Here is a 23,455-nt window from a genome sequence, read left to right as displayed (position 1 = left end):
AAAGTTTTCTTTGGCCTTTACAAACATTTGCTGAAGATGATTATGAAGATTATAAGTTTGAGGTTGTATCGCTGCCTTACTTCGTTTCCTACAAGAATAGACTTTAAGAATCTGTCGCAGTGTCTGAGTTAGTTGCCGATTTTTAAGTAGCCCGATGACAAGTCTGAGAAACTTGGAGGGGCATCTCAGTCGTTCTACGATTTTCCACCGCCCCTCCCATCAAGGCTAGAATTCTTAAACGAAAGTTCACTTCACAATCAATTTTCACTTCCGCAGATTGTAGGTTGGCAATCCGAAGCGTCTTCCTTGGAATGTTTGGCTTCAGCTTGGATTTAGGTGGAGTGCAGTGAACGCAGTGTTGGCTAAACAATTTCTACATGGGGTTAATTTGCCCGGGTTAACAAATTAGTGCAGTCCTCAAGTTGCTGATGCTACGTCTAGTTTCCCTTTCCTAGATGGATAACCTGGCAAAGATAGTAGTCTCTATCTGTTCGGTCTCGGAGTCAGAGTTATCTTTCTCTTAGGCTGGTTGCCAAACCAAGGCGGATGATCTTAGTTTTAACTTCAGTTATACTGCAAGTACATAATAGCTCCAAAACTTAGCAAGTTCTATGGAAACGAGGGAGAGGGAGAGTCCATTTATAATGGCCTCCTTACTAGGAGAATATATATATTTCTGCTTGAGTGCGAGTGCATTATGCATGTATTGACAATGTCATTTTATTTTGTATCTTATGGACTTCCATTTTGTGGGGACTTGGTTTAGCAGCATCATTGTAAATCCAGTACTTAGAAAATATCCATGGTACCTCGTCATTTAATATCCCCAAGTATATCTTTAATTTTCTTAATGGTTACGGTTTTAAGTAAACACTAGAGGAATGGGAAAAGTAATGGTAACAATTAAGGTTCGAAACCAGCATGCAAACTTAAATAAGAATTTAACATAACACTCGAGTGTATTGTGAAACAGTTCTGAGATATGTTTGTGATTAAAAAAAAAAAACCTGTAACAATTAAGATTCTGTCCATACAGGTAAATCAAGGAGAGTACAAATAAGCCATTACAAACTCGAAGGAAAAGAAAGGGGACATCAGATTCATAGCTTGTTTCAGACAGAAACAGCTCATCAAGATATCAGATTCCCTTCAGGTCAGGCCTACATCTATGTAGATAGACGACGAGATGACAGATTCTTTCTAGTACAGGATTTACTACTGTGTATCTGAACCAAAAGCTCCAATGCAAAATAATAATAATAATAATAATAATAATAATAATAATAATAAAGCGACCTCATATTGGGTCATCCCATAAATAATGCAGTTTATTCAGTTGCATAAACTAAAAGTCGTAGAAGGGTGGAATAAACTACCTGCATCAACTTGCTATAAAAGCAGGTAGTAATTTTACCCTGTCCTTATTAGTGCAAGTTTTGAAGAATTTGGTTTGTATTGCTGTTGTATTGTGGTTTAAATATTGTTGTATTGTTCGCTGAACACTTTGTTTTTTGCTGCTTTGTGGCCGTCTGGTTGTACTTTCCCTCCTCATAGAAGAAGGTAGGCCAGGCAGAAAAATGGAAGATATCAGATTTTCAGATAGCAGCTACACGGAAGTGTCCGATTTTGAGCAGTCGGACATTCCATGGACCACTAAGAAGGAGAAAAAAAGCAAGGCTAGATAGAAACTTCGCAGAGGTGGCAAAAATATCGGAGTACGAGTAGAAGGACTATTCAAAAATGATGAAAAGGAAGGAACTAATGTGGAAGTGGCAGCCCCAATGGATTTTATCATTAATAGAATGGAATGTACGGTGGTATACAAAACACACTCAGTAGACGCAGGAAGAATCAATGAAATGACAACGAATCAAGTAGAGAAAGCTCTAAGGCCAGTCTGGAGGGAAATCAAATATCTAACCAGAGGGAGTAAATTTGGAATAGTTGAAGTTCAATTTAAGGATGCAACCGTAGCAAGTTTGAACACGGCAACAATCTTAAAAACTGATGAAGTGGTGATGTTACCGATATATCATGGAAGGGTAAACGTAGAGAGAATCCCCCCAGACATCGACGGGGCCTGGATAGCAGCCGATGTCTTGTTCGGCAACGTGGAAGAGATAGCGGTTCTCCAGGCCACTAAGATGGAAACATCCTTTTCGAGTCAGTAAAAGAAGTACTGGTCATACACAGGAGTCGATGTAATTGACTTAGCCCTTCCCACAAAATTTGAAACTATTATACGTCTTATATACATAATCCATTCTATTATAGACAGAAGACCTGAAATTTGCAGGGAGGGAGTAAGTCGATTACATGGACCCCAGCGCATAACTGGTACTTATTTAATCGTCCCCGAAAGGATGAAAGGCAAAGTCAACCTTAGCAGCTGAAATACCACTAAGCATTTCGCCAGGTGTGCTAACGACTCTGCCAGCTTGTTGCCTTATATCTTATATACATAATGCATAAACACATGTACCTATATGACAAACAGAAATACAAGACTATTAATAACAGCAATATTATTGTAATACTAAGGCGGCGAGCTAGCAGAAACGTTGACACTCTGGGCAAAATGCTTAGCAGTATTTCGTCTGTCTTTACGTTCTGAGTTCAAATTCCGCCGAGGTCAGCTTTGCCTTTCATCCTTTCGGGGTTGATAAATTAAGTACCAGTTGCGTACTGAATTCAATCTAATCGACTGGCCCCCGCCATAAAATTTCAGGCCTTTTGCCTAGAGTAGAAAAGAATATTATATTACTCAGAAAATTAGAGGTGCAGGCATGGTAAGAAGTTTGCTTCCAAACCACATAGTTCCGGGTTCAGTCCCACTGTGTGGCACCTTAGCCAAGTATCTTCTACTATATCCATTGCCATTTGACAGCCAATTTTGGTTTGCATCCCTGTAACTTAACAGTTTGGCAAAAGACACCGACAGAATAAGTACCATATATTAAAAGAAAAATAAATACTGTAGTCAGTTAAAAAATATTCAAGGCAGTGCCCCAGAATGGCCACAGTCTAATGACTGAAACAAGATAATAAACGATGCAATTTATAACTTGGAAGCAAGTGTGAAACTCATCAGCTCACTCTGTAGTGAGTCAGTAGCAGTTTGCAGCAGACGTTACCTGTGGATGATGCTACAGAATGTTCCACGCTAATAAGTGCTGAAATCTGCTATTTACATTGCTTCAGCAGAACAACCATGAGTAAATACTGTCATAAAACACCTGAAATATTCAAAATAAACGTTTTTCTTCATTCTTATGTGACTGTTTACTATGTTTTGGTTAGCATTTTAAAGCATGAAATTCATCATCATTATCATTTAATGTCCGCTTTCCATGCTAGCATGGGTTGGACGATTTGACTGAGGACTGGCAAACCAGATGGTTGCACCAGGCTCCAATTTGATCTGGCAGTTTCTACAGCTGGATGCCCTTCCTAATGCCAACCACTCTGAGAGTGTAGTGGTTGCTTTTACGTGCCACTGGCATGAGGGCCAGTCAGGCGGTACTGGCAACGGCAATGCTCAAATAAATGGTGTTTTTTACGTGCCACCTGCACAGGAGCCAGTCCAGCGGAACTGGCAATGACCTCGCTCGAATGTTATTTCACGTGTCAGTAAGGTGACGCTAGTAACGATCACGCTCAAATGGTGTTATTTACGTGCCAGCAGCACGGAAGCCAAACAGCTGCTCTGGCAACGATCACGCTCGGACGGTGTTGCCTCATAACTTCCAGAAAAATGGATACTTTTTAGTGAAATTTTCAACAAATACCACTTATGCTGTGGATTCAGAGTAAATAGAGATTTATGGGAAAACATTTTTTCGAGGAGGTTTGGAAAATTCACATGATCCAACTTTTTTCCTCCTCATAACTTTCAAGAAAATGAATATCTTTTAATGAAATTTTATACAAATACCTTTCAAATGGCATAGATTATGATAAAGAAATTTGTGGGGGAAATTTTTTCCAAGGGGGTAGGGAGAGGAGTTTTGGATTAGGAAGAAATATATTCAGAGGAAAGATCGATTTAAGGGAGATTTGGCAGTTGTTTCTAGCACATCCCAAGATAATCCTCATTTCTTTTCACTCTTGAATGTATTGATGTTTTTAAATATTTTCCTCCCCATAAATACACTTATATGGTATAAAAAAAAAAAAATTTTTTTTGAACTTGCAATTGCTTCTTTTTATAAATTAAAATAATGGAGAGCTGGAGTAAGTCATTGCTGGCATTTATCCACAGTGATATGTAAATGACAATTCATTTTAATAGCATACATTCCTGTTAGAAAATGTTTTTCCTTACATGCACACACGACTTTGCTTGATTGAGGTGGGGGTAAAAATTGAAATTACAATTTTGTTTTTGCTTATATTCCACAAAATGTGTTTAATGGGAGAAAAATATTGGGAAAACATCAATACATGTGAGTGAAAACGGAGTGTGGTTTGGGATGTGCTAGAAACAACAGCCAAATCTCCCTTGAATTGTACTATTTTAACTCTGAAAGTATTTGCAAATTTTTTTTTTTTTTTTTAACCAAAAAGGCTCCTCCCTTGGCCAAAATCAATCCAAAGTGGGATGGTGAGGAATTTAAAAAATTTTCCAAACTTTGTTCTCATAAAAAGACGTCCCCATCATTTTGAAGGCTATGGTGAAATAAGGAGTGGGGGAAAATCTGTGAAAACAGTAGTCTCAACTTATTTGGTCTTCCTAATCCAACTCCCCCACCCCCCACCCCTCAGAAAGTTTCCTTAGGATCGTAATCTATGCGATTGGAAAGGTATTTGTATAAATTTTCACTGAAAGAAATCCATTTACCTGAAAGTAATGAAGGAAAAAAATTGGTTCATGTGAATTTTCAAAAACTCCTCTCCCTACCCACTCATAAATCTCTGAATCCACAGCATCTAAGTGGTATTTGTCGACTGAAGGGCAATAACTCCAAGCTTTACTGCTTAAATTTGTGGAAATAAAACCCCCCACAAAAATGTGTATCTCAGAAACCCGTAGTCAGATTTACATGAAACTCGTCTTATTCTGTTTGTATTCACATTTCAGGGGTACATTACTTTCAGATTATCTTCCATTATGCACCAGTCTGGCTGTATTAAATGACAGACAAGCAAGCAAACAATCAGTTTCAGTAGTAAATAGACAAAACCATTTTCACAGGACAAAGTAGAACAAAAAAGACAAATGACAAAGAGATTTAGAAATTTGAGAAAAAGTGAAACAATAGTGTATTTTGAGATATTTATTTATAACAACCTTCAAAATGATCATATGTACAGAATATTTGGGAGTTTCTGACAATGTGTAAGAAAAAAAAACAAAAAAATAAACTCTACATTACAATTCTTCCACATGCTAGAATGGGCAATAAATCAGTGATAAAATATAGAACATTTTGTTTTCAGGTAGAAATGATTTCAATGATTTGTGGCACATGATGAAGAGGAAGAGACCAAGCACTGACAGTGAGAAGCCTCAAGAGTTTTTGCTTAAATGAACATTTTGTATTAATGTGTAGAAGTTATCTTATAGGTAGCACCCATGATTTTTCCCTAGACATAGATTTATACGTAAGAAAACCAGCAGACAAAGCAATGGAAATTAAAACTAGAGAAACCTAGCTTAAAAAGAAAACTTCTAAATTCAATAACAAGCAAAACACAAAAAGACACTCCCGAATTGCTTCCAGTAAACTCCCAATAAGTTAATTTTGAACACGAGTTATGGTGATGTCAGGACTTTTGAACATGTAGCTTTGCTTAAGTCTTCATGTATCACTGGTCTGCAAGCTCATGAAATTAACAGTGTCTTTCTTCCTCTCAAGTTCTAATTTATACATAATAGTATGCCAGAATCTGCCTTAAACTAACAAACAGCATTAGGATTCAAATTTTCCAAGTATATCAGAATCTCTGAATAGATAAAATTCCTGCAAAAGAAAATAAAAACAGTTGACAATGATTTGATAACATAGTAAGCAGAAAAGAAACGAAATTATTAAAAACATTTAAAAGCCCATCAAAGGTGTCAACATCAATCTGACTAAAAGTCGTGCTGGTGGCACGTTAAAAGTACCTTGTACACACTGTAAAGTGGCTGGCATTAGGAAGGACATGCAGTCAGAGAAACCAAACGAGACTGGAACCTGGTGTAGCTCTCTGGTTTACTGGCTTTGATCAAACCGTCCAAGCCATGCCAGCGTGGAAAACAGATCGTCATAGGAAGATGATGATTGTTTAAAAACGCAAGGGCAAAAATGTTTCAGCTGTGATGCTCTGATCGGTTCAGTACATTTTCTCATGTGTCCCTTTAAAAAAAAATTTTGTACTTTTACTTTTGTCTGCTATTTTAATAGTCACAGGTTCTTAGAGCTAAGTATTTAACCACCAAAAGGTAAAAACCAAGAGGGGTGAATTCCAACAGCTACTCAGTATACCAACTAGATATTTGCATGACAAGAAAAGCTAATATAAATAAGAAAACTAGAGTTTCAACTTCCAGAACAAGGGAAGTAACTCATTCAATGACATTAACTGGAACAGATAATTGCTACAATCTTCGCCGTTTAATCAAATACCTATGCATTTATCGTTCCAAATAGCCTATGAATTCTCCAACGTAGCTAACTACCGTTATGGAGTGAGATGTCTAAACTTTGGCACTTGGCCTTTAAAAAGAGAAGAGAAAGCTAAAGGCCAATGACACTATTTTTCTGTACTTCACACTGAAGACAAAGAATCTGAAATGCCAAACATTCTGCTTTCCATAGCATGTCATTATAGAGAAAACTTATAAACAGCCATAGAAACTTAATTAGACGCTTTCTCCAGTAACTTTTCCACAACTTTACTTTGAATATATCATTGATATTTCAAAACTAGAAGCTGTAAAATAGTGAGTTTTGAGATACTGGAGCTACACAGGTTTTTTAAAAAAAGTTTCTTTCCTTCAGCATTCAGATTGCCCTGTTAATGTATAGCAGTGGTTCTCAACCAGGGACCATGCAACAAAGTAGTAAATTGGGGATCTTATTTTAAGGACCCCTGAAAAATATTTCGCTTTAGATATATATGTATTGCAAGAAGCAGTTAGGTTTCTTTAACATTTTACATAGTTCAACTCACACAAGTTAATGTGTTAAAACCGAAATAATTTTGAAAGAAGTGTCTTGTAAAATTAGTTTTAAACACCAAATGGCTGTGGGGGTCCACCAGAATAAAATAGTAATCAAAGGGGTCCATAGATAAAAAATGGTTGGGAACCCTTGAGGTATAGCTTATTTATTTACATTGTTTTTAGTTAATCATGCATTATCTAGAAGCTTAGAGATTTCAATGATGTGATTGTTTATTTTCAGAATGATATTGTAGGGTAGGTGTGATAGGTTGGATGTGGCCAGTTTGAATAAAATGGATAGAATATTTTGGCGGGTTTAAATGCTAAAGGGTTAACAGTTAAAACACATCTCACCTTTTTGTCTAATTCTACTTTTGTGCCACCATATTCTGGCAATAGGACAACATCACCAAACTTGACAGTAAGTGGAATAGTACTGCCATCCTGTAAAACAATTGCAAAAATAAATGCATAAAATAGCAGATCAATATAGTATTGTTCAAAATGTAAATTATTCATACTATATTGTGCATGTAATCTTCAATAATCCAAACAGAACTGATAAAATTACCTCGTTTCTCAACACTGTAAGTAATAAATGCTTAGAATATCAGTGGCAACATTTTCAGTCTTTGATTTATTAGATTAGTAGTATGACAGCTTTTATTGAGCATACATAATCCATATAAAGTAGTACATGTCCCCATCAACAATGATGATCTCACAGTAAATGTTATTAATTTCCAGCAATTTACTAAACTTATTTGCAACCTTTCATCAACCAACTTTGCAACTCGAATAGACCATGCTAGTTGTCTTTATTTAAATATGACTCTCCATGGATTGGAGAACTGGTTCCTTATCAAAGTTACTATCCTCCTAAGTGGGTTGACAGACCACTTAAACATTGCAAATCTGACTTACTTTCTACGCCCTTCCTAACAACCAACCACTTTTTGTATTGGGAGCATTTTATTGAGGTTGTCATGTTCTCAGCAAGAGAAAGACTTGTAATTACACTTTCTCAATTCTTTCACTAAACTATTTACAGAGTGTACTCGGTACATTTCATCCTGGCACCAGTTGCTTTGTATCCCTTAAGAACACCCTCACCATTCTGTATTCATTCAAGATAACATACTTGAGATTAGTGCAAGAGATAACAAAAGTGGATAAGTGGCAGGGTGCATGTGTACCAAGAAACAGTCACTGGAAAGGGAGGTGATAAAAGGATAGAGTAATAGAAGCACAGATGAATGGATAGAGTGTTGGATGCCATGCCTTCATCAGTCACGCAGCAAATGAATAAATATAGGGAGGCAAGTGGGTACCAAAGACAGGGGAGAGGTATATTGGATCAGAGATGCAAAAGAATGTGTGCATGTGTTTGTGCAAATACACATACTACCCAGCCTTTGCAGTTACCAAATTTAGCATTGATTTTGCTATACTTGAAATCAAGACAATGGTTTTTTTTTTTCTAGCACTGTGTCACTAATTATCTAAGTCCTGTCATCTCCATGAGGTTCAACATTCTGATAGCATTCAAAACTTCATCTTACTTGGGTCACTACTCAATAGATTTCATCTGCTGTGAAGGCCCCACATTTCTTTATACAGCTGACACCTTCCATACATATCACATACCCATAACAGCACAGTCTTCCCTGTTGCACACTACATCTGATTCCCCTTATGCTCAGCTTTTCTTTCAGCTCATTTGCATTGTTCATCCACACTGACATCAAAACATTCATGCTTCATTCAACTCAATTTGACAAACAACAGCTACATTCAAAGCCCACACCTCACCACTAAGCAGTATTGAACTTCCCACATGATGCTGGGGAGTATAAATGCGGTGACACTCCAGATACATAAAATAGAAAGTACATACTTTAGCTCTGCCTCCTGGACCACATGCCACCACTGTTGCTTGGACAACCTTGCCTTGAGACTTCTCTGGGATCATGATACCACTTTTAGTTCTTACTTCAGGCAGAAATCGCTCCACAAGGACACGGTCCAATAACGGTAAAAATTTGTTAAAAGCACGAGCCTATAATACAAAAAAAAAAAAAAAAAAAAAGGCTTATGTATGATTCATAAATTTTTTACAAATGGCAGATTAGTAAATTATATTTTAGAAAATCATAATTGTAATACATAATCATCAACAGGTTTCAACATAATTAACTAGCTCATTGTAGAGGCCAAATTCCAAGATACACCTCCCAGTCTTTCCACTGGGAAGACAATCACAATTTAAAGTAGCTTGCTTACAAGTAGACTCAGTAACTCGATATTTATAATAATGTCAAAAAAAAAAAAAAAAAAAGTTGTTACTATGCATTTATTGCAACAGGTTCAAATTCTTAAAAAAAAAAAAAAAAAAAGACCCAGTTTTTCTTTCTTTTTTTAGAAAAAAAATCTCATCACAAAGAAAGTCGTTATTTATGACCTTTGAAGGCCTGCAGAGACCATGTGAAATTGATAGGTTGATGTTCAATTTGAGCATTATTATGAAGTTAAAGATTGCAGGAAAAGCAAATAGAAAGGCAGATGATCTGTAGAAGTAGGACTGAGCACAGTGATTAGTGGGAGTATCAGATGAATAAAGCAAGCGACTAGACGGTTTAAATAATGCCATTTTACCTATAATTAGAAATATCTATTTTCATTTCAAATATGGATTTATATGCCTTGCTGAAGTACCCACTCCAGTAAGTGATGGAAATAGAATAATGCCTTAGTAATTATTTCATTTTTTATGTGCAACAAATATTGTAATAAATCAGATAATTAGGTGCAGACATGACAGTCTGATAAGAAGTTTGCTTTCCCATCAAAAGGTTCTGGGTTCAATCCCAATGTGTGGCACCTTGGGCAAATGTCTTCTACTATAATGCTGGGCTGACTAAAGCTTTTTGAGTGAATTTGGTAGACAGACAACTGAAAGAAGCCTATCGTGTATCTCCTTGTCTTGACATTGCACGATAGTCATAAATGAGCATCACTGTCACATGAGTCACTCATTTCTAGTATTCTGTGAGAACATATCTGGCCATAGGGAAATATTATCTTGTGCAGAATCAAGTGAGGGTTGGCAACAAGGACACTCAACCATAGAGAAATCTGACTAAGCTCTGTCCAACACATGCAAGCATGGAAAAGTGTGTATTAGAGTGATGATTATGTGACCTGGCTGCCACTTTAAAGCAGAGCTGATAAGAGATAATCAAAAACCTATATATTGCATTGAAAAGTACTACCTATTAAACTAGCTTAACCCTTTTGTATTCAGATTAATTTGTCAAAATATAACGTTTATTCAAATTGCTTTGAATTAATCAAGTATTATCTCATTGCTTTGAGATTTTGATGATGTGATTGCTTATTTTTAGAATGACATTCTAGGGTAGTTGTAGGTCATATCAGGCAGGTTTCAACATAAAGCAGGCCGGATATGGCCGGTTTAAATACTAAATTTTATACCTGTGCTGGTAACACAATAAAGGTATCAGTGCACTTTGCCTAACTGGCACTTATTTTGTTTAATAGTCACAGTATTTTAAGATAGGAATGGTTTTTTTTTTTTTTTACATTGGTTCTCACATGTAGATATATCTGCCAATAACTGACAAGTGATGTAATTTCATTGATGTTTTTATTCTCTTTATTCACATTGAAAAGTGATTACATACACAGGACCTGACCATCTATCTCCAACAAGTTCTCAACACGATTAGCGGAAATAGATGATCAGCTGGATTACAGTTTTCTAGTTCATCTTAGTTTGGCATGCAAAGCAACAGGTCTTGGGTCTAGTATATTGTTCAACCAGGGACATTTGCTTAATCCTTAATCTGACACTTTCCTTGATACCAAAGAAAAGACTGTCATTCCACCTCGCCTGTGCTGTCACTGCAATCAAGGTGCTACTGGTTGCAGAATGCTGGGGTCTCCAACTTTCAGAAACATACTTTAGCAACCCAACACCATTCTGTTTGCAATATAAGCAACAATGTTCAGTTACCTATAAGATTGTAACATTTGCACCCTGCAGTTTCATATAGTTGGGCAGCCAAGTGAACTGCAATATTTGCAATTTGTCAGCATTTAAGAAATTGCCAATGGATCATAATGAAAAAGCACTGATCTACCACCACTGGTCCTAAAAATCTGGCAGCAAACACTGAATTCCTATCGAACTGATCGATATTGATAAGTAAATTGACCTCAGTTTTCTTCACATCTGGTCTATACAGTGAATTGCTAGTCTCATTTTAAATAGGTGGAAAGGTTACGACCATGAGTTTATATAAAAATTGGCGTTGATGTTCAAATTAAGAGATCGAAATATGAACTAGACAGAAGTGAGGTTGATGGGGATAATGCAAAATCGCACCTCTCCTTGAAAAATGCTTTTTTCTGATTTCTACGTTTAAGGTATCGGAGATTACAAATATGCTACAAAAAAATTTCTTATATTCACTCCCTCTCCCCAATTAAAAATTTTGATTTTGTTTACTTTAAAGAAATTGTAGCGAATTGACGAACATATGCAAATCGAAATTAAATATAGACAAAAACATTAAAGTGGAAAGAATTTGCCTTTTACTTGTGTTTGCCTTAAACAATCATAATTAAATTTGCACTATTTTATGAGAAACAAACAATATGTTTAATGATTAATGTTATAAAGTTTAATAAGAGACTCATATTTCACCCCTCCCTTCACTTTTAAATTTTGAACTTTTCCATCTATTCATCCCTATCCGTTTATTCATAAAATGTACTTGCCAACTAAATGCGGCGGCCCAATAGAGGACGGTGTTACTGTTGTTTTTAGCTACAGGAAGACATTCATATCTATCTATCTACTTCTTTATACACATATCTATATGCTTATTGAATGTAAAATTTCGGAAACGTGTTTTCTTGCATATTCGTAATCACCGTCATTGAAAACAGGAAAAAAAAAAAATTTTGGAAAAAGTTTTAAATTTCAAATTGGGTTGTGTGTGTGAAATTTGAAAAAAAAAGTTTTTGCATATTCGTTATCTCCGATATCTAAAACGTAGGAATCTGGAGGAAAAAAAAAAAAAAATGCTTTTTATTATTTCTTTTTTTTTTTTTTAGGAGAGGTGCGATTCAGGTATGATCGAGTAAGCCCTTGAAAGGCGGTGCCCTAGAAAAGCCGCGGTCCAATGTCTGAAATTAAGTAAATGTAAGACATAACCTAGTTTTCGGGAGCGGAGAATTTTTAAGTTGACCTTTAAACTACCCTTATGAGATAAGATTGTATGAGCCTGAATTAACGAGTGATAAAATCATTTAGGGGATCAAACAAACCCTTATCACAAGTAATGCTTCATTATAAAGAGACTTACAATAGTTTCCCCTAACCCAAAGAAAACGTCTGTAGATAAAATAGTTCGCAGATCCACTATTAGATATTAAAAGAAAAAAAAAATCACAGTAACATAACACACATCGTAGCAAATGAAGGGGGAAAAAAGTTAACGCAGTATCAAAGAGAAAAGAAAACGTTAGTTATAATACTTTTAATAAAATCAACTTCACTAAAATTTCATTATCGGACACTACTTTTTAAAGAAGGACTGTGATTTAAAGTTAGCTTTACAGAACTCGACACCAAAATTCGTTTTTTAATATGAAAAACACGAGTCGTTGAAGGTTACTCAATTTCATTTGCTCTATTAGGTTTTCTGTTGATTATCCCCTAAAAGCTGGAAAAACTGAGTAATTCAGATGTGCTTGCGGACAACTTCAATTTATAATTTAATATTCTTTTCTACTCTAGGCACAAGGCCCAAAATTTTGGGGGAGGGGGCCCAGTCGAGAAGATGACTCCAGTAAGCAACTGGTACTTAATTTATCGATTCCGAAAGATGAAAGACAAAGGAGAAGGGGGGATTTAACAATACCGACTTTTGGCAATTTTCCGGAACCTCCGTATCCGAAAACGGGGGTGGGGTGAGCAGAAGTCTTCCCAAGTCAGCTTCGGTGGAATTTGAACTGAGAACGTAACGACAGGCGAAATGCCGCTAAGCATTTCGACCAGCGTGCTAACGTTTCTGCCAGCTCGCCGCCTCAATTTAATATTACAGTGGAACAGAATTCGATCGCACAAACGAGGAATCTTTTTAAAACAAAGCCAATAAAATTAGCATAAAGAAACAAAGTCTCATTATTATTAAAATAATTTTTCAAGGGCATGATGAGTGTAAATGGATAGTTTTGGAGTTCGTTTCACATGGGCGATACAGAAACACGTAATCTAAGAAGAAAAAAAAAGTAAATTTATATAAGATAGCAAACGGAATGGATATTCCTAAACGTAGCCGTGTTTAATACCTCAACTGCTGTAGAGTGTTATACATGTACGAGTAGCTTCAGTAGACCCTTCACGTTAATTTAGGGCGTCCTTTCGAAGAAAGATCTTCAGACCCTAACTTAGTTTTGACAAGGTCAAAAATTCAATGTCATTCATGAAGACAATGCATAGCGATAAAGGTGTGCCCCAAAAGATTAAGGGAGTATTATTAATATGTAATTTAAAATTTAGAAAACGAACGTGTAAAATGATTACAGAATATTATGAAACACTTCAGAGATAGTTGTCTTTATATCAAATAACTAATTAAAAGCACATTTCTTACAAAAAAAAAAAAAAAAAAAAAAATCAGTTTACACACAGGCATATATTTCAAGAATTAATTTTTAATTACCAAATCCAATCAAACATTTTCTTTTTAATGAGACGGATAGAAAAGCAACAGATTTGAGTTACATAAATATAGGAGTATAGATAAAAATGAAATGAAACAGAGTAATAATTTACATTAGCGTAAATTATTTCATGTTGGGTTACAAATTTGTTTATTATTTTTAACTTCGAAACTTCCCATTGAAAAAGCGGATCTAACTGGGGTAATAATAGTAAAAGAACAATTACTTTCAACACCGGTTACCATAATTTAAAGAGAATCAATCTACAGAGAACACGTGGAAATTATAACAAGGTGGGCAGGAAACATTCTTTTACATAACTCATTCATTTAGCAATCGCTGAAACATAAACACATGAACAGACATATCAGATGTTTATATGCATTGATGAAACACATACCATTGTTGTTTTCTAAATTCAAGGTTTGGTTTAAAGCAGACAAAACTTCGGACGACAAGAATGCTCGGACGAGATTCTCTAGTAAATAACTCGAAGGATCAATGACCGGCTTTCGCACGCGCGGCTTAAGTATCAATGCGCAGTCGCAGTGACCTGTCGGTAACTCCAAATTATCCGTATTCCTTCTTAGAAGCTTCTAGAAATGCTTAGTGTAATTAACTTTAAAATGACTTACTGCTATTATTTTGATTTACGATTTTGTTTAATAAACGTAAAACTTCGTAAAAATGGTTTAATATATTGAAATCTAAAAAATCGAGCAGGATTTCTAGAAAGTTCAACATAAAACCTAACCCTGTATAATGTAATTTCCAAACACAAGATTTAGTCTTAAATTTAAATAATTTCGCGATATGCTTAATTTGCTTACAAAAGTTTCATTTAATTGATATTTCTTGCAGAAATTCATGTTGAAGTACTCAAATGAATTGAAAATAATTCTTGTAACGAAGCTAGTTCATTTTAATATGCCGAGTCCCGGGCCGCAGACTTTCTGCGTGTCACCGGATATTCACTACTTCAGCTGATTAACGGCGGAGGAGCGTAGTGGTGTAGCCTCTAAAATCAGTTATTCGCTGTGAGAAACACCTCCGACAGCAGTCTGCTGAATAATTTGGTAAGTTAAAATATCCCGAGCTGCTTTATCCTTTAAACGTGACCTCCCCCTAAATGTCTTTGTTCAGTCTATGATTTATTTTATAATACCGGTCATTTGAGCTGGTTGTAAATAATTTTTTAATTTGTCTTATTACTAAAAAAAATAATCATAAACGTAAATTGGATGTCTTAACATTATTCAAAGAAGCTTGTCTGGCGTAAATTAATCGTGCACCTGTTCCAGCCCATGCCGGCAAGCCGGTGTTGAAGCTAACGAAAAGTGGGGAGGTCTCTTTAACCCCATTGCTTTCAACATAGATACATACAATCTCATAATAGAAATTGAGATGGAAAAGTTTCTGATTTTCTTGTTTTAAATATTACAGAAAATAAAAATTGATAATTAAAAAAAAACATAATAATAGTAATAAATTAATGCAATTGATATATCCCGATTTTTTTTCTTGCCTTAATCAATATAACATATTTCGCCAATTTCATTCATTAAATTTTTTTTTTTTTCAAAGGAAGATAATTGTCTGCTGCTGATTTATAACAGCAATGTCCAAAGACATTTAAATATTTTTAGAATTACTAACGTTTTAGCTTCAATGAACAATGTGATGTTCCTTATATAAACCCAAACCCACGTGGTTATTTACATCCACGTGTTCGTGCACTACAAAGTGAAATCTATTGGTGGCTAACTGTTGCTAGTAATTATTGTGAATAAATTTTATTTAAAATAAGTTCTTCGTTTCTTTTTTAATAAATTCCAACGTAATTCAGTTATCATGTCTGATATAAAGTTACGCCCTGTCCTTACAAATCGCCACCCAGGAATCCCTCCCTGCACAATTTTCCTATAGCCGTCCACATAGGACGGAAGTTATAAATAGTGTTATTCTTATTGGTTTCAGAGGGCCATCAAATATCACGTTCCGCAAGCCCTCTGTTCAGTTTATTGTGTACATTCTATATATATATATATATATATATATATATATATATATATAATGTAGTGTGTGTATGCACATCAATTAAAAAAAAAAAAAACGGAAACGTCTCTAGGTCGTTGACTCGGTCACAATTCCCTTAATCACCTCTTCCATTTACAGATTTTAATTGGGTTCTCGTGATTTTCATTTCTGTGCAAGTCTGTGGGGCTTAATATTAAAACATTTAAAGGACATTGAACTTCTGTTTTCCTTTTTCACTCTATAAAACGAACCTTTGACCTTAAAAAAGGTCATATATTCCTTTTTTCATTTGCCCCCGACCCAAGTTCATCATACCCATTTGATCATTTTCCGTTTCACGTGAGAGGTTTTATTTTAAGGAGGTCACTATATTTAAGGTATTTTCTACAGAATTTGACTCCTTTCACAATGCCCTTGAAATTAGTACACCATACATGTTATATAAATCAGTGGTGTTAATAACTAGAACGAACATTCTAGTCAGCTTTAACGGTGTGGTTCGCAAATTTTTGCCTCCTCTTTTTTCTTTTGAATCGTTTAAAATTTTTTCTCAATTTGACATTATTGCTACATCGTTTACTCCCATTTATTTGCTATTTTATTTTTATAATAGAATAGTTATACGCATGGGAAACATTAAATACAACAGAACGTTTGGAATATATTGTGTTGCTATGTTAAAAAAAACTTACTCGTTTTGTTGTGACAATTTTTGTTGATCATCGTGCGTTTTGTATTGTAGTAGATGGTAACCCCTGAGAGGTCGATGTCCCATTTTTTGACATGGTACTAATGTTCGGTACTACTAAAGCAGCACGGTCCCGAACGCGCAGTCGATCCTAACCCTAACCCTAAACACGTATTCATTTGCACACGCGGGTTAGGATCGACCACGCGCGACTGCGTGTTCGGGACCGTGCTGCTTTAGTAGTACCCTAATGTTCTCGAAAATATAAAGGCGAATGATTGTTTCGCCCCTTTCTTTTAAGCTGCAGGGGCTTTGTGCTCAGTTGGAAGCTGTTTCGGCGAAGGAACATCAGGTGTACGTATTCTTTACTTTTGCCGCTGTTTCTTACCCTACGCATTCTTTTATGAACGGAAAGAAATACGTGAACAAGTAAATAGCATGAATCGTCCGTCTATATTAATTGCTTTATTTACTGACAGTCATGTTTAGAAAGCAAAGAAACTTGATTCTTTATTAGAGCCATGTGTATCTGAATTCTCTTTGATCTCTGGTGATGGGCCTCCCTTAGGCCTGTTGCACTGGTTTTTCATTTGGTAGTGGTCACGTGTGGATAAATCTTTTCAGGTTGCATCACCTTATAGAAGGGCTCTCTTCTAAATATTCACTACTCTCGTAGTGTTTCCTTAGGTTCATTCGCACTTGTTGCTTGTCATGTTTCTTATCGTGTTCCCTTGTATTTTCAAATAACTTTGTCATAGATTCCGCTTATGATCTTCAAAACCTTCAATTTTTCCCTCTTGGTCTTCTGTAGGCAGGGACACGTAAAGCTTAAAGTTGTTTTTGCTGGGCCCTTCGTTGTATATCTTTTGCGTTTATGACATTGGGTTTTTATGTAGGATAAAAATGTTTTGGGGTATAGGGAATTGACCTTGGAAGCAGCAAGGTCATAAAAAACGAAGGGGTTCGTCCGACGTCGGAGGTGGCCCAAAGGTTCCATTTAGAAGTAAAACTTCGAAAAGCTCCAACTTATCTTAAAAATGTTGGATCTAGTTATTTTAAAAATATTTCCTTAATTTTATTGCTAATTAAGAATGGATCTAGTATTTTCCTGTGATGGGAATCTGAAGCAAACTAACGAGAAGTTGTCGAGTAATAATTCATTTTTGTTGCATAGCTAAGAATATATTTAACAGTTATAAACTTTCATTGAATTAGGCAATATTCTGAATAAAGGATCATGTTCCCTTGGAATAGGATTCCTTGTTACAGCTGAAAAACCATAAACTTTTGGGACAGACTTCTTTCTACATATCTTTTCATTGGTTTCAATTTGTACAGAAGTGGATTCTGTGTTCTATCTGGATCTAGAACTATCTTGCTATTATATTTGAGCCCTGTATTTAAATAACGTTGTCAGTAAGAAGGGCTTTTTCTTTTAAAAACAGTTCTTGTTGGCAGCTCCATTATGATTGATAGAAACCAACTAATCTTGTTCCGTTTTATAAAATAAGCTGTACTAAATTACTGAGGTGCATTGATCAACTCTCATGACTTCATAAAAGTTATGCATTGTTAGATATTTATCTACATCAGTGTTTCTCAACCATTTTCTGCCTATGGACCCCTTTGGTTCCTAAAGGAGTTGTATAAAATATGTTTAATTTGTATATTGTAGAACTATAACCAATTTATTGCCCATAAATTTTAACAGCAAAATCTTATATGGATCCTAGTTGAGAACCACTGATCTGTACTGTTCTAACTTGAAAGATATCCTCACTTCAGTTCTGCAATCTTAAGCTTATAAATACATGTATTATTGCAGCTGAATGGCAGTAAGGTTTTAAACCATGTCTAACATATTGAATTAGATTTTGGTTTGAGGACTGGCAGTATTAGTTGTGGTCTGGAAAGATGATTGAAGGTGATTAATCTGGTAACAGATAATGAATCTCTTTTATTTGAGGTTTAGCATCTTCTGTTGATGCTTTCACTCCCATTTATCTGCTATTCTATTTCTATAATTGAATAGTTATACGCATGGGAGACATTGTATACAACAGATTGTATAAAATACATTGTTGCTATATTAAAGATTTTGTTTCCACTCTGTTGTAACACTAATTTCTTAGAATAAAATGAGTGATGTGCTTTTTGTTGCATAGTATATAGTTACTTGTAACAATGTCTGTGACCTGCCTATGTCATTTACTTGTTGATGTCCCCTACTCCCACCAAAAACACTATATTGTATTTGCTTCTTCTTTTTATAAGGACTTCCCTTACTGTACTCATTTTGTGAACGGAACAAAGCTCAGACACAAATCACATGGTTTCTATATTAATCTTATTTTATTTGCTGTGTGTAGAAAGTAGAACTTAATTTCTTTATTATTGAGCTAGATGTATCAGAAAGGTTCATTTTGATCTCCACCATTTCCCACGGTTAATTTATAGTCTGAATAGATAGAACAAGCTGTGGCATTCAACCTTTTCCTCATAAGTTTGTGATGTGAATAATGTGCCTCCACTTCAAAATTTTTTTGTTGGTTTTCTTGTGTTAATTGTATTCATTTAGATATGCTAATGCATACTAATTATCCTGCATTTCAGTAAAGTGACTGGGTCTTGTATGATGCAAAGAACTCTACTTTGTGATTAGTAGACTTGGGTTGCAGTTAAGTCAGGGGTTTTCAAACTGGTTTCGCGGACCACAGGGGGTCTGTGGACAGCAAATGCTTTTTATGGGCAATTTGATTTTATATGTTTTTTAATCGAAATTTTTTAATTGACAATAAACCTTGTTAAATACTGTTAAATAAATAAATGTAAAAATATGTTATTTTAAGCAAATATTTATGTATAAATTTCATAAGCGTTTATAAGGGGGTCCCTAAGGTAAAGCCTGAAATATAAAGGGGTTCCGCAAGTCAAAAAGTTTGAAAACCCCCGAGTTAAGTGATCTCCTGCTCCCTCCTTTGCTTATATTGTCACTTATCCTCTATCTCCCCTGACTAAGTCACAAAGTCAGCATTTTCATCTTCCATTGCACCGATCCAACACTTTTCACATTAATTCTTGCTGGCTCTCCTCACGTTTCTCATGTCAATTCTTAATTAGTTTGTGATATGAATAATAATCATTGACACATGCTTCTTCATGCTGGCACTGGTTAAGCGGGACTGTTTTAGGTAGCTTACAGCTGAATGCACTTCCTGGTACTAACTTCTTTTACTTAGCTTTTATAAGTACACTTATTTTAAAAAGTAAATGAATATTCCTATTGTTATGGCTCGGGGTTAGAGTCCTCTGGCACAATCCATTCATTGAATCTTTCAGCTTTCTTTGGAATGAATAGAGCCTGAAGGTGGAGTCGGAGTGAGATTGGCATGGGCATTTCTCTTCTGACTCAATTTACCCTAAGGGATTGGCTCCCTTAGCTGTCTATCTCTTGGCAGGCACTAACAGGCAATGAGGGCTTGTACTAGTTTGTCTTCTCTTAGTCAATTCGAAGAATGAGTCATTAAAAGAAAAAAGAAAAGCAAATGTGAAGATGTGCACTTGGTGAAAGGAGAGTTGTTAACATTTCAAGCATAGTTCTTTGTTGGAAAGAGGAAAGTTCAAAGAATTAAGGAAAAATCACCAACAATCCACATGTGGTTGCATTTCTGAAGTTCATTTTTGTCTTCCTGAGCTACCAAGCCCAGTTTAACTAACAGCTATATCAGTTTGACTGTACAAAGTAGTGTCTCCTTTTAGAGACATTCTTTGACAAGTGATATGGGTTGCTTCACTTCAGTGGTCTTACATAGCCTGTTGGATCCCAATTCAAAAGTTCTATGTTCTTGTGCCACTGATAGTCATTGACTTTCATGTAACAGTAGTATTTGTAAGTATCATATTTTAACCTCCATGTTCTCAACTGGCATGGTTTGATGGGATCTGGCAGGACCAAGGACTGCATCATGTCTCCTTTGCCATAGCTACTACTTTATTTCATAATCCACTCACTTTATAGAATGATGGCTTTTTTTTTTCTTTTTGTGGTACCAGCACTTGTGAAGTTATAGTGCACTTCACAAGACTTAACCCCTTTAACTGAGCATGGACTACAGCAGAAAAAGGCAAATTTTGTTATGTATATTTGTTTAATTTGAAAATTCTAGTGAATGTGAAGTGAAAAATGGGTTTTGTATATTGTGTTTATATATGTGAATCTAAGCAGGTTTTAATGTATTCAGCTAGTAATTTTTCACCCTCCACCCACTTATTGCAACAGTTTTTTATGTATATTTCTTGAGTTTTTCTCTCTGGAATAATTGTTTGTTGCTACAGAAATACACTATCACTTTCCTTCATTGTTTCTTTGTAACAGTGAAGGCATAAATTTTGTGACATATTTTTCTTTTGTTTTGTTGCCTGCATGCTTTTATGATTTCGGAAAATGTGTGTGTGGATTTATATGTAGGTAGATATTCTCCTTTTCATGACTGAAAACCCATTTGTTGCACACCTTCAAACTGTCTTTGGGGTGGATAGAGTCTGGTGGTGTTGATGGAGGTGCAAAGTTCTGGTTTACTGTCAGTATTGACTCCTCTTTGCAGACACTCACATGCTCAAGAGTTGATCTTCTGGTCTGGCTGCCTTCCAAGGCTGCTGAGCCCAGATCATCTTCCTACCCAGTTATACTGCTCGTGTAGCTGTGAACACAGTGGTGCCTTCTTAACCCTTAAGCATTCATATTATTCTGTTAACTATAATCCTTATGTATTCATGTTAGTTTGAATTATTCATGTACTGTCTTGTAGCTTTCAGATTTCAATGATGTGACAGTTTATGTTTTGTAAAACGATGTTGGGTATGTGTGAGAGGCAAGATCTGGTCATTTTCAGCATAAAACTTGTTGAATATTTGGGCTAGATGTGGTTGGTTTAAATGCTAAAGGGTTTAAAGGCTTTCTTTAATGAAAGCCAAAGGCTGCTCCACTCTTAGTGTTCTTTCGCCATGGCAGACTCCAAACTGGAAGTTTCAAGTAATTGTGTTATTGATGGTCCCCTGCACTAGGTACATCTATTTCTTTTTTAATATATATAGCTTTCGAGTTGATGAATTTCTTGCAACTCTCCTTGCCAGGCAGGTCCTTCTTTGTTGACAACCTGATCATGCAATAAGTAGGTTGTACCAGACTATGTTGCCAGTAGCACTTGTGAGTGACCTGACTGTGTGTGTAAAGACATGTTGTTCTCTTCATACCAAATTAACTCACTGAGCTTTTATACTGTTAAAATTTTAGGGACCGTGAAATCAAGTAAAAATTGTGATTCTTATATTTACTTATACATAGATAAATATATGTATGTGTGAATCTAAACACTTGTATTTGTTAAATTACACAGCTGGGTGATAAGAATAAATGTTCAACTAGTTACATTCTGATTTTTCCTTTATTGCAACATTCTAATGAATACTCCTTGAGTTTTTCTCTCTGGAATAATAGTTTGTTGCTACAGAAATACACTATCACTTTCCTTCATCGTTTCTTTGTAACTGTGAAGGCATAAATTTTGTGACATTTCACATGGTGTGTTTTAAAATGTATAGTTTCGACAGACTTACTCATTTTCCTTTTTTTTGTTTTTGTTTTTCTTTTTACCTTGTTGCTTACATGTTTTTAATTATAATTTCAGTAAATATGTACCGTGTTAGCAGTTTACTGAGATCTGCTGCTCAGACTCTCAGAACTCCTGCCCTTGCTCGATGTTATGCTAAGGACTTGAAATTTGGTCCTGATGCCCGGGTATTGATGCTGCAAGGTGTTGATAAATTGGCTGATGCTGTTGCTGTTACAATGGGACCAAAGGTATGCTTTTCATCCACTGAATAGTTTTTTGGTTTTTTTCCCTCCCTTTATAAGTTGAGCAGTGCAAGTTGCTGCTATTTTTACTACTAGATTAGTTGAATCTGGGAGTTTCTATTTTTCCTGTTTCTAAATTATCCATTTAGCATGTAACCCTGCCAAATCTGGTCCAAATATACTACTTATTGGATGTTCAAACTGATTATAACTAGCCTCTCACACCTACCCTACAACGTTTTTCCAAAAATATATAATCACATAGGCGCAGGAGTGGCTGTGTGGTAAGTCGTTCGGTTACCGACCACGTGGTTCCGGGTTCAGTCCCACTGCATGGCACCTTGGGCAAGTGTCTTCTACTATAGCCTCGGGCTGACCAAAACCTTGTGACTGGATTTGGTAGACGGAAACTGAAAGAAGCCCGTCGTATATATGTATGTATGTATATATATATGTATATATATGTGTGTGTCTGTGTTTGTTCCCCCAACATCGCTTGACAATCGATGCTGGTGTGTTTAAGTCCCCGTAATCTAGCGGTTCGGCAAAAGAGACCGATAGAATAAGTACTAGGCTTACAAAGAATAAGTCCTGGGGGTCAATTTGCTCGTCTAAAAAGGTGGTGCTCCAGCATGGCCGCAGTCAAATGACTGAAACAAGTAAACAGTAACAGTAAACATCATTGAAATTGTGAAGCTATGAGATAATGCAGGATTGGTTCAAAATGATGTGAATAAATAAAACATTAGGTTTGACAGTTTAATCTGAATACTAAAAGGTTAAAGATTGTTTGTAGATTCAAGCTTTGTTGGCTGCTAGTGTGGTTATTTGCATAAGCTTGCTTCACAATCATGTTTGTCCTGGATTCACACTTCCGCTTTCTCATAACATCAGGTGGACTGATTTATCTTGTGAACAGAATTCGGTAGTTGGAAGCTGCAGACGTGTGTGGGTAAACCGTATGCTGATG

General features: G+C 35.7%; 2 protein-coding genes across 4 annotated transcripts in view; one reads left to right on the top strand and one right to left on the bottom strand.

Annotated features, from left to right (window-relative positions):
* Nucleotides 1-5,261: 5,261 nt before the first annotated feature.
* LOC106868108 (10 kDa heat shock protein, mitochondrial) lies at nt 5,262-15,567 on the bottom strand. Its single transcript, XM_014913234.3, has 4 exons — nt 14,307-15,567; nt 9,048-9,209; nt 7,505-7,594; nt 5,262-5,963 (listed from the first exon to the last, which is right to left on the bottom strand). The coding sequence occupies exons 1-4, from the start codon at nt 14,307-14,309 to the stop codon at nt 5,913-5,915; spliced, it is 306 nt and encodes a 101-aa protein (XP_014768720.1). The 5' UTR covers nt 14,310-15,567; the 3' UTR covers nt 5,262-5,912.
* Nucleotides 14,937-23,455, top strand: part of LOC106868146 (60 kDa heat shock protein, mitochondrial) — a 21,918-nt gene continuing 13,399 nt past the window's right edge. The window contains exons 1-2 of one of the 3 annotated variants that reach the window (XM_014913280.3): nt 14,937-14,982; nt 22,319-22,491. In XM_014913280.3, coding sequence (XP_014768766.1) covers nt 22,324-22,491 — 168 coding nt within the window. In that variant the 5' untranslated portion in view covers nt 14,937-14,982; nt 22,319-22,323. Of the gene's footprint in view, nt 14,983-15,815; nt 16,321-16,521; nt 16,986-22,318; nt 22,492-23,455 lie in introns of those variants that run through there. The other 2 variants (XM_089359260.1, XM_089359258.1) reach the window with 2 other exon arrangements.

The sequence above is a fragment of the Octopus bimaculoides genome, chromosome 1 (genome assembly GCF_046866305.1).
Source record: "Octopus bimaculoides isolate indiv1 chromosome 1, ASM4686630v1, whole genome shotgun sequence".
Classification (NCBI taxonomy): Eukaryota; Metazoa; Mollusca; class Cephalopoda; order Octopoda; family Octopodidae; genus Octopus; species Octopus bimaculoides.
The sequence above is the reverse complement of the archived record's forward strand: the minus strand, read 5'-3'. Positions and strand labels throughout refer to the sequence as shown.

What these genes read in the sequence shown, in the direction of transcription:
- LOC106868108 (XM_014913234.3), bottom strand. An exon ending in GTCCAGGAGGCAGAGCTAAA is followed by an intron (nt 7,595 to 9,047) that starts GTATGTACTTTC and finishes ATTGTTTTACAG; the next exon opens with GATGGCAGTACTATTCCACT. An exon ending in AAGTAGAATTAGACAAAAAG is followed by an intron (nt 5,964 to 7,504) that starts GTGAGATGTGTT and finishes TTTCTTTTGCAG; the next exon opens with GAATTTTATCTATTCAGAGA.